At 49.2% G+C, this 20,695-nt stretch overlaps 1 protein-coding gene across 2 annotated transcripts in view; it reads right to left on the reverse strand.

The window, feature by feature from the left end:
* LOC125698798 (RING1 and YY1 binding protein) overlaps nucleotides 1–17,418 on the reverse strand; it is a 34,478-nt gene extending 17,060 nt beyond the window's left edge. Inside the window, exons 1-2 of one of the 2 annotated variants that reach the window (XM_048957594.1) lie at nucleotides 17,177–17,418; nucleotides 16,187–16,312 (exon numbers count right to left, since the gene is read on the reverse strand). In XM_048957594.1, coding sequence (XP_048813551.1) covers nucleotides 16,187–16,312; nucleotides 17,177–17,208 — 158 coding nt within the window. In that variant the 5' untranslated portion in view covers nucleotides 17,209–17,418. Of the gene's footprint in view, nucleotides 1–16,186; nucleotides 16,313–16,452; nucleotides 16,549–17,176 lie in introns of those variants that run through there. The other variant, XM_048957596.1, reaches the window with a different exon arrangement.
* Between the last annotated feature and the right edge of the window lie 3,277 nt (nucleotides 17,419–20,695).

Consider the following 20,695-nt stretch of genomic DNA (forward strand, 5'->3'; position numbering starts at 1 on the left):
AAATATTCCCCCCTTATCTTAATCGCCAGAGTGACTCCCAGCAGCACCAAGTTGCAGGATCCCATCAACGGAAGGCTTTTGTGCTGTGACAGGGACAGCAGCACCCTGACATGTGGATACAGTGCCCAGAAGTCTTCAAAGATTCAGTGGAAACTTAGAAAGCAGCATAGGTTTAAGTTTGCTGCTTGAAAATCATTACTGTACTAGGAATGCTGGAGGCACACCTAGTCAAAAAGGCAGAAGCAGCCACTTAGAGTAAATGCTGCAAAAACAACTTAAAGAACCACGAGCTTTTCAGACAAATTTCCTCAAAATAAACAACCTTGTGAGGATCACAAAAAAGATGAATGGAAATGATCACTATGGCACAAGCACAAAAGCAGAGAGCTCTCCTGCACGTGTTCATTTCAACAGCAGGCAGCGTTCACTCGGAACCCGCTGCCTCACTGCCCTGGGATGCACAGGGGCCGGCTTTGGGTTGGTGCCTGTTTACTTTGCAGCTTCCCTGTTTACGTAGCTCCTTTCCTCTGCAGCAGCAGCCCAAGAGAGCTGGCTGTGTGCTGCTCAGTGCGGGGTGAGCAGCTCCAGCCAACAGCTACATGCGTCCTGTGGCTGGCTGGCTCCTGCTGCTGGGAGCTGCTCCTCCCAGCCTGGGGAAAGACCCCATAAGGCAGTACGTCATTTCAGAAGCTTCTTAAAACATACATTTATACGGAGCCATCTCCAAGCCTCCGGATGCCCGAGGTTGCTGTGCATATGACAAACATGTCCTGGTCTCAGATGGTCCATCCCAGCTGAGGCTCAGCCCTCAGCCCATCCCTGCCAGCTGGCTCCTCCTGCCCAGCACAGCGCGGAGGTCCTGCAGGGCTGGGGCCGAACCTCCAGGCATGTGTGTTTGCAGTAGGAAGCCTGGCCACAAACGCCCTTTGTAAACAAGCGTGCTCATTTTGCAGCGCTGGTAGAGCTCTTCCGAGGGGATTTCCACTGCAAGGCAGCTTTCTGACACAGCACAGATCTGTTTTATTTCCTCTGGGACCTCCATGCTCGCATGAAGGTGTAAATCCAGCTTTACGGTCCTGATCTCAAACGCTCCCATCTGGCACTCCTGTCCTCATCATCACCAACAGCAGCTCTGCACCATGGCTGCACCCTGCAGTATTTGTACACCTGCAGCCATACCAACAGCTTTCCATCTCCCACACAGAACCAACAGTCACCAAACCCCTCCACAGTGCACACAAACACCAGCAAGTTGGCTCCTTCATACCCTGCAGCTCTCATACACTGCAAGCCAGCATGAGATGTTTAAGGAAAGGCTGTTGCACAAGTTTACCACTTCTCCATCCCACCTGCTGCAGCAGTGCCCCAGCACACCACAGCCCTGCAGACAAGCACGGCAGGCACCCACATCTTGCCCCTCTCTTCTGTAGCAAAATACCTGAAAATAAGTCTGAAAAGGGCATTACACAGCCAAGTCTCATGAACACGGCCTGTCAGACAGCAGCAGAGCATGCCTGTGCACAGAGCCCACTGGAAATGCAGGACCCATGCTTTCACTAATTACTTGTTTTTACTGCTATATAAACAAACAAAACCACCAGAGTGGTTTCACAAACATACTCATCTGTTGTTTAAATACGGCAGGCTCCAATGACAGAATTGAGCAGAACAGGTCTTCTGTCCTGGAGGCAAGTTTGAAAAGCTGTCAGTAGACAGCAATGCACAGGAAAAAGGCAGTGGCTGTGACAACAGCCTCAACTTATGCCTCCTGCATTTGAGTCAGTCTTCTTCTCAGACGTATCCCATTAAAGAAAGCACTCAGAGCTAAACAGATAGACTGCATGAGAACCTAGTCGGAACATGAAGTCTGCAAAGAAAGTAGCTGTGCAGCATTTCACGCAGAGCTCTTATCCAGCACCTCCTCCTACCAGAGGGCTGGCTGCACCAACCTTCGTGTTCATCAGTGGCCACTCCTCACACACAGAGCTCTGCAGCCAGAGCCCAGCACTCTGTGAGGCACCAGAGTCGTGCACAGGCAACTTCAGGGCACAACGGCTCCAGTGCCTCTACAGCCCCAGCAACAGCCATTCATCAACTGCTGCTGCTTTTAATTCACATTGTTCAGGAAACTTTCCAAGTGCACCAGTAGCAAAAGAAAGGAGAGATGCATATTTGGTGTCCTGTCTACAAAGTGACTTATTTCAGGATGCGTACAGATGAGTGGAAAAAGGACTCAGAACTCAGGGTAAGCAGTAAATCCACAAGTGAGATGCTGTGAAGTGAGGTATGCGTATATTTCACCTAAGATTTTGTTTACTAAAGATATTCCAGGAAAAAAAGAACCAAACAGAACACCAACATAGATCAGCTTAATAGGTCTGTGCTGATTTCATCTGCAACACAGTCCGTGCACTTAATCACTATTTCTCAGAACTGGATGCATGGTGGGAATCGAACTTCTTTGTGGAAACAGGTGTGAGTGTTTGTGAGAGCTGCTCGGCTCTGCCTCGCTCCTGTTATAAATAGAATGCAACTTTTGTTAAAGCCTCTCTTCATTAGAACGCTTCAGTTGTGGGATCTATTTTGTGCCACTTGAAGCCTGAATTTAACATACAAAAACCCACTTTTTTTTTTTCTATAGTACACTTTACACAGTTGCTGAAAAGAGACTGCTTGCATAACAGACATTATGCAATTTCTGAAATAAATAATGTCCTTGCAGGGGGGGAAGATTACAAAGTCCTCCAGATTTTCAAGGCTACAGATTTGGCTTCACAAGCAGAGTCTGTAAGAAGCACATGTCATCCCCAATCCTCCTGGGTGCCCAAGTCCAGAGATCCCATCAGGGACAGTGCCCTGCTGGGTGCAAACAAAGCAGCCCAACAGAACACTACTTGCCACCACTGTTCTGTCTCTCAAGAACACAAAGGAAGTTGACACCAGCTGAAATAGTCTGGCATGGATGCAGCTGTATTTTTAAAGCTATTCTTTGGTTTGATTTACTATTACTGCTAAGATGGTTTTATTATATCAGTAAGAAGAGACCAGAAAGAAAAAAAGACAAAACAGAAAAGCAACTTACTAGCCATCTCTGCCTCTTAGAACTATTGCCAGGACAATAGTGCCAGTAGCACTTTATCCTGAGTGAGAAAGGAAGCCCATGCAAAGCGGTTCAGGTGCTGGAGCCTGGGGAGACCTTCACACAAAGCTTCAGCTCTGGAGCACAGAGGGACACAGGGCTGTGCAGGGCAGCATCCATCCTGCCAGCAGCACAGAAACTACACTTCCACAGCTGAGCTAATCAGTCATGTGCCAAACACAAGCAGCATTTATCTCCTCCAAACAGCAGACTTCTTAATTATCCAAGGTCAGTGGCAGTGAATATTGAACAAACTGACACAGGGAACCCACGCAGACCCAGAAGTGGAGGGCAGCAATGCCGCATCTCAATACTAAGTGGCTCTTTTAAGACATGGGAATTACTTTCTAAACAATCAATCAATACATTTGTTAAGGTGCCAATTTTAGAAACCTGTATCAAGTTACACACCAGGATAATTATTCTCTTTTCTAATTAACTAATATTTGGAGTACAGTACGAGGCTTTAGACAACTAAAGTAAGCAAATGGCACAATTACACCAACCTTTTATCGGACTCCTTCAGCATTACAGCAGCATCTCAGCATTCTGATCACTGCGTCCTCAGGACATTCTCATTTGAGCTTGTCACAGAACAGCAGCTACTGGGGAAATCTCAAAGACCATGTCAGTTTCCCCAAAACACAAGTGGTGAGAGGCTGTCAGAGCTTAACTAGCAGTGTACAACACAACGGCACTGCACAAATTCCCTGAAATTTCTCTTCAAAAGAGCAGCTACACAAACACTCAGCCTGAAGAGCTGTTTCACGTAGTACCCATCCTTACACAATAAAGGAAAACTTCTGCAACATAAAGACAAACAACAGATCCAAACCAAGCAGGATCCTTGGTTTGGACCAGTGGTGATGAGAAGGGCACCAGGGAGGGGAATGCAAAGGGCACCAAGAGGAGCTGCCCCATGGCCTGGGATGGCACCAGCCAGCAGCCATACCCTGTCCAAGCAGCTCAGCCTCCTGACCAGTCACTGCAATGCCTCTGTGTGCCACTGAGTCCCTGTCCCTTCACACAGCAGTGCAGTGGCCTCACTCTCTACCTCTGGTAAGCTGGCAGAGCTGAGCATCACACAGATCACACAGGTGGGACCACCTCCCACCCATGAAGGAGCACATCGCCATTCACACGTACACCCAAACCCAGTGTGCACCACTTCATCCCTCCCTCTGGGGCCAGAGCAGCCACCAGACCAACCTCAGCACATCCTGGAGCAGTCCCACATAAAGTCTCACACACCTTTCTTAAGCGTGTGTGTTTTATCTCCAATGTGCCACACCAAGGAGGAAAAAACACACCGCTATGAGTTCATCCGCTAAGACACCAAAGATTTCCTCCTGAAAGTTATCTCCAAATGAGCATGAAAGAAATAGAAAATGGTCTGTTTTGCCCCCTCTCAAGGCTCAACAAGGCTTCAGCCCACCAGACCTTCCCTGACAGGAGCTCTGTCTGTGCTCTTTCCCCCTCACTCTCAGCACCAACCTCCCTTGCAAGCTCCAACACAATTCTGCATGCATTATTTATCCCTCTTGCTAAGTCATGCAGTGGGATAATTACTTAACTATTGTAATGCTATTTTGCAATGGCTGTACTCTATTATTCTAATTGATTTTCACGGGATTGCTTTTGCTGCATGTTTTGAGTGCAAGAACTTACATTCTGCAGAATGAGAAGTTTAGCTTTACACTCACCTGTGTGCCCGTGAACTGAAAATCAGTACTGAATTTTTAGGAGAATATCAATGTCTTTTTAGTAAAAGCAATGTCAATACTTTGCTCCTGTTTTTGCTCTCCCATCCAGCCACCACAGAAGACATGGGATGTTTTTTCAGAAATCTAGTGAAACAAAGTTATCCATCAACTCATACAGCTATTCATCAGAAAACTTTTCCCTTACAGGAGGATGTCATTGGAGTTCAGCACAACATTTGTATTCACCAACAAAAATTTTAAGCCAAAACATGTTTGCACATCTCACTTAATTTAGCACACTACATTTCACTAAGATAAATGCTCAGTTTCAGTCTGGGAGAATTCTTACAGTAAAGAACTGATTTTCTTCAGTGCTTTGAAAATACTCAACACAATATAAGCTACATACCAGAGCAGCCCAAGTAAAGATTATTTAAGCCTCTTTATCCCCAGGATATTCTTCAGGCTGTACATGATTCAAGTGGTACTTGTAAAAGTTTTGTGAACAGATGAATGGGATTTCAAAAAGCACCATAGTCCCAGCAGCTCAGGACAGGTAAGGAAACAACTTCTGCCTTGAGCAAGAAATTATTTGAAGAGGAGACTTACTTGGAGCTGCTGAAGCTAAAACTCACCTGCCAGCTCAATGAGCAAAGGCACAGACACAGCTCAGTGGAAGGAATGTCACCTTTTCAGTCCACGTGAGCAACAGGAGGAAGAGGAAAACTGTATTTGTACACTAGCACCAAAACCGAGAACTTCTCTCAGTTGGCAGCAGAAAGAATACACTTTGGACAGATGAAACTCAAAGAATTATGGCCCTGCAATATTTCATGAATATATTGGACTGAGCATTTTGTTTCCTCCCACGGAGTAACAAGAAGTGGTTTGGCCTTGGTTTGATTACCATCTCTGACACGTATATAAATGCTTAAACAATAAAATCCCAAGTTTCACCAGTCTCAGCATTGTTCCAACTCCATAGGATAGAGGGATGACCAAGGCAATGAGAAATCCAAAGAGGTTCTCTGCTTAACAGAATTTGTCCCTGCAGCCTCATTTAGGGCTTCGCACAACAATTCATTCCTTTCAAATAGATTAAAAAGAAAAAAAAAAAATAATCAAAAAATGCTCCTGGAACAAAGCAAGACCACAAAAGTTACCTTCAGTTTACTGCCAGCTTACTCCCTATCTTCGCAGGAATCAGCCTCAGAGATCCTGCTCTTGCAATTGCCAGCAAAGTGCTGCCCTGCAGCCCTGGACATGATTCAGAGGAGCACGATGCAAACAATAGAAGGTCACCGTTTCCATGTGTCACCTACCTGCCGAACCACCATGACATTTCAATGCTCTCACATTCAGAAATACAGTCACCAACTGCTATTAAGCTAATTTCTTACAGCAGCATTCCACATCCCCACATCCGTGCCTAAAAAGGCATTTCCTTATGCTGTGCTCCTTCATGTAACAAAACACAACAAGGAAACCACGCTGCTCATGCCTGTGGCAGGCTTCTAGAAATGAGCAAGTGCTACAAGTTACCCCTTAGGAAAAGACAGAGAACTGGTACAGAAACACAACAGGTCCCTTATTGTGCACTGTTTTCTGTGCATTGCTTGACACCGAGGCACCTGGCACACACTTGGATGTTCTACCACTCTGCACTGCTGACTTTGTATCCGCTGGTTAATGCGTAACTGGAAAAAAACGTCACCCTCTTCACACAGGTCAGGAAGCTGTTGTTTGTGATGCAGTTTCACTATCACTTTGAATGCTGGATGAGTAATAGCAGACTCAGCACAGCCGTGTAAATTCCCAGTGTGTTTCAACCCAGAGATACAACCGAGGAATCCAAGAGGCACTCCTAGGTCTGAACTTCTGCATGTAAATGCAGTCCCATCTCACAGAGGCCTTTCAAGCTGTAATTATAAATAAATGAGCTAATGAACCTGCAGATGTCCCAGCTGGTGCTCTGGCATTGCCACCTATCCCCACATAGAGCCCCCAACCTCAGGGACACCAGAACACCCATCTGAATGCAGGGATTCTCCTGACTTTGTGAGTGAAGCAACTTGCAACCAACTTGAGTCACATCCGGCAACAAGTGCTTCCAATTAATGATTCTTAATTGCTCCCAGAGTACTACGTTCCCACACCCATGCTGAAGAGTGTTCCTTACTGCTGTCCCACATGTGAAACCATGTGCAGCTCTAACAACCCTATGGCTTCAGTAACACAGCTGTGCCATACCACCTGAATTCTCCAAAAATTAACTTCCCCCCACATACATACCCCTACATACCCTGTCTGTCTGAGCAATGCTTCTCAATACCACTGCCAGACACGGTGGCACTGTGTGTATATAAGAGCCCCAGGAAAGCCCAGCCCACTCCCTGCTGCAGAGTGCAGATACATGCAAGGACTCCTTGCAGCCTGGCATGCCACAGGAACACATAAGCTACATACAGAGGAAGAAATGCATAAGGGCGTATCCTTCCCACAGCAGAATTCATTCCTCATGGTGCTTTAGGATGAACTCTGCTGAGAATGGGAGAATCCCACCCAAGGATTTTTCCCAGAGACATTTTGGCATTTCTAAAGACCAAAAACAACCACTGGAAAAACTGCCAACAATTTGAGCCATATACCATAATAAGAATTAATAAATAATGAGAGAGCAGCTTTTAGGAGTGCAGCTCTGTTCCCCAAAGCTCTATGCCCATTGCAGCCACCTGAACACACTGCCCATTTCTCCCTGGTGTCACACAGCTCCATGGGCACTCAGCTGCTCCATGCCAGGGATGCTGACAATTTCACACTGTAACTCCACATGCAGCAGAACATACAATATTTGATTGAATCATAACATACCTTTCTCACTGACGAGAGCAGTCTCACTACAGAAGATGTAACCTAGGTAAATTAGCCCCACTTTATTTCCTTGTTACAACAAGGCAATGAGACACTTCTAGATGTCCTTACTCTTTCAGTTCTTCACTTCAACAACAACAGCAGAACCCTATTCCAGCAGCTCCTTAGCAAGTGTGGATGGAGCACCTAGCACAGACTTAAGTTCCCTGGGTGAGCTCAGGGAGACAGCAAATACAACCAGGCAGACTAAAGAATGGAGCTTGAGGACATTCAGCGAGCTTGTCACTTAAAGGTGACTCCCAGCTACTTTTACATAGACTCAGATTGCCCCAATGCCACATCCCCACTGGCACCTGCAAACAGAATTATAGAATCATTAAGGTTGGCAATGCCCACCATCACCGTGCTCACAACAATGTCCCTCAATGCATGTTCTCTGGACACCCCCAGGAACGATGCCTCCACCACCTGGGTGAAGTGAGAGATGATACACATCCTTCTGTGTATTTCTCCACCACATCCAGAATAACATTAAAAAAAAAAAAAGAAAGGAGGAATCCTCTTCAATTAACAGCTTCCCCATAAACCCTGCAGCGCTCTGGCCATCTTTCTCACACAGCACTTCTGCATCCTCCATCCACCTCTGTGATTTGGCTGTGTTAAATTGCACATGAATTACCCAGACGTCGTTCCATCCGCACAAAAATAATTTAGCTCAGGAAAAGTATTTCAAGATTATAATCAGTCTCACGTTTGTCTACTCAACAATATAAATCTGAAGTAGGCAGCTTTATCTCAGTGAGATATTTTGTCTCACTTAGCACCTCTGTGTGTTACAGGCAATCCATCATCACTCAGAGATCCCAAAGAGCACTCTGCTTCGGGAAACACGTCCAAACATTTACTCCTTGTTTATCCCTAAACAGAACCCAAAATCGGCTTGTTTTACTGCCACTGGATTTAAAGACAACCAACCAGACAAGATCCTAAAGCTGGAGTTTCTGCAGCTTCCGGACACACTCAGACATTAAGCTGCAGATAGGTTTTTTTTGGTAGTTTGCACCTCCGCACAGCAAGTGACATAAAGCATACGCTGTGCTTGCTTAAATATGGCACATCTCAGCTCTCAGCAAATTGCTGCAAAGTGTGGGTTTCGGGACGTACAGCCGTCAGAAAGCTAAAATCAATTCAAAAATCAGAAGGCTTCTGCAGCACACAGCCACACGTGTTCCTGCCAGCCCTGCAGCACCGGCTGCTCCACAACCCCAGGGCAGCCCCTTGAGCCAGGCAATGCTCTTCTCACAGCCACCTGCCTGCTTTCAAGATCTGTGCTTCAAGTCCATACCCTCCTTTCCATGCTCTTCCAGCAGGGCCCAGTGCTACAAAATAAGCTGGGTCCCACACAGACCCCTCTGCTCTGAGCATCAATGCCTTATGGCCGAGCCACTCAGCATCACACCACTTCCAACACTAAGCTGACAGTGATTTGTTAGCATCCCAATTAGTGCTCTGCTACAAAGAACACGCTTCTAATTAGCAGCTGGCTTATGGGAAGAAAGACACCAAGGCCGTACTTCCAGATGTAACTAGGAGTTTAAATGGATTCGTGGCTGACAGGAAGGAAATCAAAGTAACTAGCACATGGAACCTCCAAGAGGAACTTGCACACACAGAACACGGGCACTGTCACCTTACTTCTGTAATCCTGACATCTGCTTACAGTACAAATGCGATTTTCAATATTCGTAGTCTGCTTCTTTTTTTTTTTAAAGTGTCTTCAGTTAAGATGAGGCAGCAAATAACAGCAGTGTGCCCTCACCTGTCTGAAATATGCACGCTGTGTAAAAGCTCCTAAGCCTTTCTGCAAGATCACCTCCCTCTGAAATGCCCAGATTTCTCCTTCTGCCTTGGGAGGAGGGCAGTGCAAAGAGATGAAAGCACAGCCGCAGGATGCAGCCACATCTATAGTGCATGTGAATCTGATTTCAGGTCAGAGCTGTGTTACGAAACTCCAGCGCACCTTGCAAGTGACCTACATTGTGGAACTGAAACCCACTAACCTACAGAACCACCTGAAAGCCCACAAAATAGGTCAGTGGGTTTCCTGGTAGGAAGGTTCACACAGACACAAAGGCCTGCATGTAAAGGAGAACACAGAGCACGTCCTCTGCCCAGCTAACACAGGAGCATGCTGCCAAGTCTACTTCTCACCATGCTGCCGTATTTGTGTACAGGCAACTACTTTGATTCTCACCAATGGAAGGCACTGCCTGGCCTTCCAAGCGTAGAAGCAAGGAGAAGAAGAGCAGCACTGCAGCAAGATAACACCAACAGCAAAGCTGTGCAATTCCCACTCCTAAAGGGGAGTGGACACCTGATTCATAGCCTGCAGCCAACTAGCCTGGAGTTATGGCAGAGGCATCCAAGCACAAAAGCTGGAGCAAGCCAACCAAAATAACTCATCTAGCCCTCAGCACATTGCCTGACACCTTTCATCCCTCAGGGGCTGTGGGTCACACGCATTGTTTGCACAGATCTAATAATTCAGCCCCAATAGAGCTCCACAGCTCCAAGGGTTGCTGGGAACATTAACACGCAGCACAGGACAGTAAGTCAAGATCTTGCACGAGTCAAAGGTGTCCACAGAGAACTGCTCTTTGTATCCACCACTTCCTCAGAGCGACCCTGTACAAAAGCTTTTCTATTTAGACAAGGCTCCGTGTGCTTGATGAAGCCACACCAGGGCACAAAACCCACACACCGAACTTGCAGACATACAGCCCTTCCACGGGCAGCTGACAGGAGTGTGAAACAATCCTCTCAATATAAGGCAGGCATGCAGGGAGTCACCCTGCATTCTTCTGCCTACAAGCCATCCATGCTGACCTACAGAGAAGCCCAATGTCCCAGGGAGCCCAGCAGTAACAGAGCTGCGCGCTCTCTCCTCCTACATGCACATGCATGCTTTGACTTGGATTCCTGTCTCCAAAAAAAGCAGCCTACAGAGGAAGGAGAAAATAAATAATACCCACACTGGTGTTATCAGTGACAGATTAACATGCTCAGTGCTGCAGTTTATCAATCAGACCTTTACGCCATCACCAGCAGAAATTAGGGGTAGATCTTTAAACCCCCCAATATGCCATCATTTAACCCAAAAAAGCATTCTGCATGAACGCTATAATACACTTTATCCACATTAAACACTTTACCACACTGTTAAATATGCTTTTTTCCTTCCCTAATACAAAAGCATCACAATAGATACAGTTAAAATTCCTCACTAGGATCTTGAGGAGCACAAGTGGTAGAAAAAAAGTGAACCTCAGCAGCTAACACAGAGCCTATGGCATTTGTCACCTACCACACTTCAGGGACCCAAATTTGAAGACCATAGCTGAGTGCTATCCCAAGATGTTACACATTAATAGAGGATCCTCCCTGAGTGGAATGAACCCAGAGGAGTTGAAGCCCAGGAGAAAAATCTGGGATCAGGGTAACCAGATCATTAATGCCAGACACAAACACCAACAAAGAGCAAATCAGGACATGGCTCTCACTCCTTCCCAGCTGCCAAAGCACAGGAGCCTGATCCTGTGCCAGTTTTGTGCTTGCACCAGGATGACAGATAATAGATGATCTGCAGCTGAAGAGCTTCATCCGCCCAGACAGAGCCTAACAGACCAATTCTAGGCTGGTTAAAACAGCAGCTGAATGTGTACCAGTAACAGTTTATAACTGGTGCTGGCTGATGCACTTGAAGTGCAACAACGTAAGTCGCAAAGTCAAGCGGTGTATCACCAAACCACAGCCTGAGAACTCAGGTCTTGCTGTGAACAATCAGCATTTTCTGCTTGTAAAATGCTAGATTCGCAGAAGGCTCCTCCTATTTTTAGCTCCCACACCACAGAGGGTTTGCCAAACCTAGTAAAAGTGCTCTTCAACTACACATTCAGAAAGTAACAGCCAATCAGTTTCAGACAGTGCTGGTAAATAAGATACGAGAAAACTGGGGTCTGAAGAACTCCTTGCACATGGACAAACATTTACCAAACACGTACTGTGAATTCCAGCAACTGAAGTGACCGAGGCAGAACTATGGTGATCTCACTCCCTACCAGCAGTCAGCTCCTGAGGGTACACGTCCCCAGGCCCACAAGGTGCAGGGACATCCTGGGCTCTGGGCTCACACAGACCCCATTGGCTGCCACTGAACTTCAGCCACCAGCTGGACAAGCAGAGATGATTTCACTACAGCCCTAAACAGCCCGTTGGCAAAGTTAATATTCTAGAGCAGAAGCACTGAGTTCCCCTCCCCAACAGCTTTTTTCCAGAAGAGGCAGATACTCATTGAGAATAACCCACTTAAAAGGCCAGGCATGATGACAAAATAAAGCCCACCCTAATGTGGGTGAAAGATATTTAACATTAAAGGACTGAATGAAAACCACTTTGTTTCTAACCTACACCACAGCTACACAGCAGCAAGCATTTTTAAAAGAGCAGCCCTGCTAATAGGTGGCAAATCAGCAGGGCATGTATCAGTCCTGCAGAGGCTGGGATCAGAAGCGATTCCTCATTCCAGGAATAGCAGGGCTATCTGATGTCTATTCTGGTCAGCCCAGCCCGGGTACAGAGCAGGAGAGCACTCAGCAGTGGGGCACAGCAGTGGCTCATGTCCTGCAAGGTGTGAGCACAGTAACTACTGCACACATAGCAAGCTCCTGGAGAAGTGACGGGGGATGAAGGCCAGCATCCAGACACTTGTTCCACAGAGGACAAAATTCATTTTAAAGTTGGACTGAATAGGTTTGACTTGGCCTCCCAAAAACAAGGATGGCTGAAGAATGAAAATCCAATGATGTAAACTCTTTGAGTGCTCCACAACGAAATGCACGTTATCCCCAAACCATGTGCTTTGGGTATACACAGATACTAGCAACAGGCATGCAGGAACACTTACTACTAAATGCATGCCTTCCAGAGGACACAGAGACTGCAACTTGTCTGACTTCCAATTTATTAAAAAAGAAAAAAGACTTTTTAATAGAAAGCCATCTAATCACTGCTTGCGCATCTTCAGGTGATATTTTCACAGCATTTCTCTATAATCAAGGCACACTTACAATAAAGGACACAAAGTTCAGATAGTGAAAGCGCTTATCTTAAAGTTAGACAAATAGGAACATCAGAGAAACCTTCACCTCTGCTGCTGCTATGTTTACCATAAGAAAACTTCAGAAAACAGTAACTTTCTCTGTGAAATACAGGGACATTCTACTCCACAGCACAGCCTTAAAGTCACACCTGGAGAAGAGGCAGCTCCAAGAAGTGCAGAGGAACACGACATACCTGAACCTACAGAGAAAGAATGGGGGAGTGAGAATGTGGTGATGCCTCGCACAGGGACATACAGCTCCCCTTAACAGGGAATACAAGGCCAAACACAGCCTAACGTTCTCAGGAAATCCAAAGTAAACTTTCTTTCCACGTCGAAGAGGGAACGGGTATTGGAAGGGAATGTGTGTTAGTGGAGCAGAGCTCCCAGCAGCAGCTTAATTCCATCTCTCTGCGTTCTGGAGCAGACAGCCTCCAGCAGAGCAGCCACCCGAGCAGCACAGCACACACGTGGGAGCGGTGACAGCAGCAGCTCCTGAGCCACTGCACCAATGCAGAAACCTCCAGGAAAGAAAATGATTGCAAAGCCCAGCAAGCACGTTGCCATTACTCATTCCCAAGCCAGCCAATTAAATTGTCACCTCACTGAACTGGATGCTGCGGCACTGAACACAGCTTGCATCTTTGCTGCTGTCCTCGCAGAAGGAACACTTCAGAAGAAGTCAGTGTGCTCCACGCTCAACATACTTGCCAGAGCAAAGTTTAACCATAAAAAGCAAGAACAGAGTTGGGGAAAGTGAGTCAGTGACAACCTATATCAAAATCCAATACTCAAGTAAATACTACAGGTTTAGAATAACGTTTGCACAACTGCTCTGCGTTTTCTTACTGTAACTAAAGCTCCTTTTCTGAGATCCTATGGAAAGGAGATAGCTGGAGCTGAGAAGGTCCAACTCGTCAAGGCTGCCAGCCCCTCTCTCACACACACCACAGCAATCAGATCAAGCCTGAGAACACAGACACAGTAAGAATTAGCTAACATCTAGCTAGTTCTCAGGTAGGAGAATATTTGTCAGCCAAAATTCTACAGCAAAGAACTGATTCTATGGGGGAGGAACAGGTCGTATCAGATCTTCATAGAAATGCTGGGCATCCTGTAATTTCCCAGTAAGATCTGATGAAAACAAGTTGCCTCATCACATTTATGATGCTCTTCTTTCACTTGGGTTTTTTAGAAGGTGCATTTGGTAAGTTTCTGATAAATGTTATCAAAGTGAGCCTTCACAATGCAAGGCAGTTTCAGATGGGGATAAGTATCACCAACTTGTCAAATTACAACTCAGAAGTCAAGCTCATCATGTTTCAGGTAATAAATTATCAATCACAACTCACAAGGTTTCCTTACATCAGTCATTCATTTAAAAAATCCTGATGAATTTCCCAGCCATCGACTTGTTCATCACACACAGTAACAGTCAAAGCAGAGCCACAACAAAGTGCTCTGACCCCCACCCTTCCCACCGTACAACTGAATGTTGTTAGTGAACTTGGTATTTATTCATAAATGACATAAATATGCAAGAAGGCATGATGGTCCATTGAGTATTTAAAAGACTTTCTCAAATTCTACAAACAAAAGCAACTTAGAAAGTGGCAAAAATGAATAGAAAGCTGATGAATTAAATGAATTAAAATTAGAAGCCATTCATAAGTGCTTATAAAAAAAAGCGAAACAGACACAGCATTGCAGACCCGTGGATCACATCTGCAAGCAAAGCTGTAGTTGTTAACGTGAACCATGAATCGCTTTCCCTCTGAAGAGCCCTTTAGAAGACAAAACCTTCTTACTCCCTCAACAAACCTTTTGAAATTTCTCATTTATAAGGGAGAAAAAAATTACAGCTCCTGCTCTCCAAACGAGCATCAGTATGGTGGCCAAATGACAATGGCCCGGTATGATACCAGCCACGCTCCATGTGGGCTCCTACATCTCATTATGACTCCCCTCCTGCAAACACTCTGCACATGCTCCACGTTATGCTGAGAGCGCTCTCAGTGACTGCAGGGCTCCACGCTGTGCTGGAGCAGCACAGTTTGTACCAGAAGCTGCAGGACCAACGTGTTTTACCTGCATCAAGGTGAAGCCAAGAGAAGAGAAACCCACAGCACTCAAGCATGCTTTGAAGGCTCAGCTGCATGACAAAACAAGATTGAACAAAGCTAGAGAAGAATCAGATCTATGCATGTACAGAGTGCCGCTGTCCCGAGAGCTGGACTGCATTCAACGACATGAAGCAACTTTTAAGTTCAGCATCTCAGTGTATTTTTGTAAGAAGTAGGGCTACCTGTAATCAGTTCACAGTGAATATCAGACTGTAACTTAAAGAGCTTCAGTGGCCCCAAAGCATGCTCCCGTTAAAAACACTGCCACCTCCCACTGCTTAAAGCACAGGCAAACAACAACCAACAATGCCGTGAGTTCCTTTGTCGATCCCATCAAGACACCCAACTCACAAGAACAGCCTGCCTCTGGCAGCACCACCACACACTGCTTCATCCTAAGAAGGAGAAGGATGATGCTTCCCACAAGGCACATCTAACAGACCACTGCCTTGACGGAGAGAGCAGTAACATGAACCAAATACGGGACATGCACATTCAGGAAAAGGAAATCAGGAGACAACACTGTACAACAAAGCAGAAGAAGAGCACCACATGGCTGTTTCAGCACCAACTGGTCCTTCTGGAACAAACTTTTTGAACCAACTGACAGAAGAGTACAATCTGGGGGGTTTGGGAGTTAAATTAACCACTCCATGTCAGCTTCACAACTGCACAAAGTTACTGGACAGAAGGCAGTCAGAGAGCTGACAGTTCAAGCACTCCAAAAGAAACTCCATCCCCACAACAGCCAATCCCTTCCAGGCGACAACAGGCAGAGATCAACACCTCAGGGTGGAAGCTGAGCTCTGGTGACATCTCCAGACCCAGCTGCTGCCCTCCTCAACTCCTGGTTATTGTCACTCCAGCACAACACACAGGTACATCTTCCCCAAAAGCCATCTGTTCTAAAACACCATCTGAGCGCTCCTGGCTGCCTGCAGAGCTTTAAGAGCTCTTTCTCAAAACAGCAACAGAAAAGCAGAGAACAAAAAGATTCAGGTCGCTGCCACAGCCACGGAACACGCTTCCTGGGGCTAATTAAGTGCTTGAAAGAGAATTTTTAAAAACCACACTATTTCAAATGGGGACAGCTGAAGCATATGGTGGGGGGTTGCACACAACCGGGATCAGGGAGCAGCAAAACCAACCATCACTCTGTGTGATGAAACACAACCGGAGAGGTGCAGCATACCTGGTCGAGGTGCCTTTCCGGACATCACAGATGCTGCATTTGAAGGCTTCAGCGCTGTTCCTGAAGGTGCACACACTACAATCCCAAAAGCCTTCGTCGGCCGCAGGTTTGGCTTGCCTCTTCGGCCTGGAGGAGGGAGGGAGAAGCGTTGTGTGTGTGTGTGTGTGTGTGTGTGTGTGTGTGTGTGTATGCGTGCGTTTGGGGAGGAGGAGAAAAGCAGCGGGAGGAGGAGAGAGAGAGGAGGAGGAGAGAAAGAAAACACACACATTAGAAACCATATTACAGAGCCCTGAAAACCCAGCGCTTTCTCCGCTCGCCCCGCCGCTCCCCAGCGCGGCCCGAGCCCGGTGCCGCGGCTCCGCTCCGCTCCGCTCCCCGGGATGGCCGCCCCGCGCTGCCCCGGCCCCGCCGGGAGGGCCGCCCCGAGCCCCGGGGCGGGGGCAGCGGCGAGCGGGGGCCGTCTCCCCCTCGCCCTCCTTTTTCGGAGGGGCGGCGTGGCGGAGAGTTGGAAGGCCGGGAGGCGTGTTCGGCGCCCGCCCGCCGCCTCCACCTTGTTAAATCTCCCTTTGTCTGGGAGAAGTGAGTGTGCGGGGCGGGAGTGCGTGTGCGAGCCGAGCCGCCATGGCTGCTGCTCTCACACCAGATCAGCCCGGCACCGGCGGGGAGAGCCGCGCACACTTCTCCTCCTTCTCCTCCTCCTCCTCCTCCTCCTCCCCCCGCTCCGCGCTCCCTCCATCTTAGCCGCCTCCCGCCCGAGTCCCGCACCTGGCGCCGAGGCGAGGCCGGGCCGCCCCTCCCGCACTCCCTCCCTCCATCTTAGGGCGCCCCTCCGCCGCCGCTCCCCCCCGCCCCACGCGCCCGCAGCGCGGGGCCTACAGCCGCCATCCCCGCACACGGCGGCGCCGGGCCGGGCTCCCTCCCTTCCTCCCTCCCCGCGCTCCCTCCATCTTAGGCGCCGCTCCCCGCCCGCCCCCGCGCCCCCCAGCTCACCTGGTCGGGCTCTTCTTGTCGCCCATGACCATGGATCGGGGCCGCCCCTGCCCTGCGCACAAAGAAAGCCGCGAGGGAGGAGGGCGGGCGGAGGGGAGGGGGGAGAGAGGGGGACGGGGCTGCCTCCGGCCGGCGGGCTCCGGCTGCCGCTCACCCCCGCGCCGCCGCCGCTCCTGCCGCTGCCAGGCTCCGCTCCAGACTAGCAGCGCAGCGCAGCCCGGCGCCCTCCCTCCTCCTCCGCCTCCTCCTCCTCCTCCCCGCGCCGCTCCGGCGGGCGGAGCTCTCCGCCGCGCCGCGGCCAATGGTGGCGGCCCCGCCACCGGCCCTGAGCGGGGAGCGCCCCCCGCGCCGCGGCCGCCCCGCCGGGTTCCCCCCGCCCTCCCGGCCCCGCGGCTCAGCCTGCCCCGCTGGAGCCCCCCGGCGCTCTCCGCCCGCCGCCCCCTTGGAGCGTGCCGCGGGAGGAGGGATGGGTTTCTTGCGCGCGGAGGCGACCCCTTCCCTTCCCCCTCGCGGGGCTCCTGCGGGAGGGGCGGCCCCGGAGGCCCTGCTCGCCTCGCGGAGCTGCGGGGGGCGGCGGTCGGGCAGGGGAGCTGCGGTGCCCGCTCCGAGCGCGGGGGGAGCCCCGCCGCTTCGCGAGCGCTTCACGAAGTGCCCTCGCGAGTTGGCTTTTCTCCTCGGATCGAGCCGCCAGCCCTGCGCAGAGATGGCTCTGAGTTGAAGTCTTCTGTCAGCGCGTCCGTAAAGCGACATCCTCGTGGACCCGGTGCCGATCCATAGACGCGCTCCAACTGAAGCAAAACTCCTGAGGTGGCAATGAGTGGCGCTGCCCAAAGCAGCTCCGAGCCCCCGGCTCGCTATGGTGGTCAGGCTGCAGTCCTCCACGAGCAGTAGGTTTTATCCCACCCCAGTGCCCACCGAGTCCCCCTCCCTACGTAATGGCTGCATGGAGCCCTCTCCTTGCCAGTTCTCGAGCAGTACAGCAAGAAGCAGACATACTCCGAGGGCAGAGCTAAGGTTGTGTAATTATCACAAGTAGGAAGTGTCATTTTCCCATTGCATCTGCTGTTTTCCAAACATCTTTGCTCTTTTAGATGATAGCATCAATGTTTGCTGCGGGGACGTGTGTGGGAACAGGCGCCCGGCGGTGTGTGTGGGGCACGGCGGCCTTTGTGTGATTGCTGCCAGGGCTTCCACCACAACGCTGTTGCAGACAACAGCAACATGTTTGGGGACAACATCAGCAAAGGAGAGCACATAGAGGCAGAAAGTGCCTGAAACTTTGGCTTGGGAGCAGCCCAACTCCATTGGCAGCCTCAGCCATTTGCCATCCCTCTGTTAGACAAAGTGGCACAACAAAATGGCACTTTCTCTGTGGTACCGACAGTGCTCAGCTGCTCTTCTGAGAGCCCTCACAACTGCAGGAGGACCGTCCCTACTCCCGCTTCCTGCTGCAGCTCAGGGAACAGGGGTGGTTCCTAACTGCAGCACACACCTCCCCCTGAGCAGAGGTGCACCCCTCTAGCAGCGCTGCAGCCTGGCACCATCTCCTGAACCCCGTGCTGAGAGCATGGAGGTGTTTCCACGCACCTGGACCACTGGTAGAAATGGATATGAAAACAAAGCGGGACGCTACACACGTGGCCAAAGTCAGTATTTGTGCGTAGGTTCGATGCCAAATATAAATGTTAACTCAAGCTCTTCGGCCCCGTTAGCTGCTGCAGTAAAGATGCATTTTTGTAACTTCGCATCAGAGCTGCGTAACTTCTCAGAAGTGACTGCTGTTCTCAGCAGCCCAAACTCTAACCACTTGTAAATGACTTCTCTGTGGATTTAATGGGGAATGTGTTACCCAGGAATGGGGCTCGGCACATAGGTGTTTCTATGAGTTTCTGAGCACCAGGAGCACCAGAAGCGATGCTGCTGCTCTCCGGGGCAGGAAGGCTGCGTCTCACCACATGATTAGCACCTTTTAGTGGAAGTGGGTGGAAAGAGAAGTTAGCAATTGAGGGTAGGAAAAGGGAACCATCTGCACAGAGCCTATTAGCGGCAGCCATTCACTCTGCAGCATCCAACACATCCTGCTGAGGGGTGAAGCACTGGTTTCCAAGCTGAGAAGACGTTGAGGGGTGGAAGAAAAAGGCTGTGTGAGAGCCGACGGACTTCACACAAAGCAGGGCAAGGTTTGCCACAAGAGCATCCTTGGCAAAGGAAGCAGGCATTGTACACTGGAAGTCTTTGCCACAAACAGCCAGAACAGCCAAGCAGAGGGCAGGCGGTGGCCAGAAGCACGGTGGCCAAGTGGCCGCACCCCGCACTGCTTCCAGCACAGTTCAGCTGCCGCCGGCTCTCAGGTGCCGCTGCCAGCAAGCAGGCAGGAGGAAGCTGCTCTTGGAAATCTCACTTAGTGCTTGACAGGATCCTTAAAAATGTGGCCCAGGCTGAGTCCATAAGCTTTTGGGGAAAGCGTTGTGTGAGGAATTGTGTAAACACAGAACTCGCTAATGGATAGCCCTGGTGCACCGCTGAGATTTATGCGCACTGCTGCAAAGCGTAGCGAGCTAACAAGTGTGTTGGGTTAAGGAAGAGACACGGAGAGACTTTGCTGATAATTGTGAGGGAGAAACAAGAGATAAGGAAGGGTTCCTGCACAGCGTGCATTTTCCAGACTTCAGTAAGGACACTGATAGCTGTCAGTTGGTGTATTTTTAGCTGAGCTGAGAGCACGGGCAGGGGATGAAGTGAGGAGCTCAGCCAGGCTGGAGGAAGGTCCTTGGCAGAACTCCTCCATAAAACCTGCCTTGGGATGAGCATGACTTATCTTTTCAGTAGTGACCCTATTAGGAAAACGAGGGGTTGTATAACAACCCAAAGATGTGAAGCAGATGTCACATCTGAAGCAAAGAATAACTTTGAGATAAAGTGAAATGAGGCGAAATGCAGCGTTAGCCGACGGTTGGGTGCCGATAATAAAACTTTCTGACTTCTCCTTGGTTTGGCACACAGGAGGCAAAGACTCAGCTGTTCATGGATGGGAGGCAATCACCTCATGTTGCACCACAAGAGGTTCAGGTTGGATATTAGGAGAAATTAATTCTCAGTAGGAGCAGTCAGGCAGCTCCCAGGGAGGTGGTGGTGTCACTGTGTTCCAGAGCTGAGGAGATGTGGCACTGAGGGGCATGGTCAGTGAGCACGGTGGGAATGGCTTGGGGTTGGACTCAGGGATCTTAGAGGTCTCTTCCAACCTTGACAATTCTATGATTCATCTGCCATGAGTGTGATTTAGCTTCTGGAAAGACAAATGTCAAGCCGAGGGGTCCAAAGTTCCAGCAGAAACAGAGAAACAGCAAGTGGCATTGCACAAGGCATAGGCAAGATCGTATTGGAACTGCCATTCTCCATGTTCTCCAGACAGTTCTCCAGTTGAAGACAGAATGCATTTGGACTGGAACAGGCACAAAGGAGAGCTTCTAGGATTGTCAAAGGGGCAGAAAGCCTATTTAACAGAAGTCTCTTTGAGAA

Source organism: Lagopus muta, chromosome 11, assembly GCF_023343835.1.
Source record: "Lagopus muta isolate bLagMut1 chromosome 11, bLagMut1 primary, whole genome shotgun sequence".
In the NCBI taxonomy this organism is placed as follows: Eukaryota; Metazoa; Chordata; class Aves; order Galliformes; family Phasianidae; genus Lagopus; species Lagopus muta.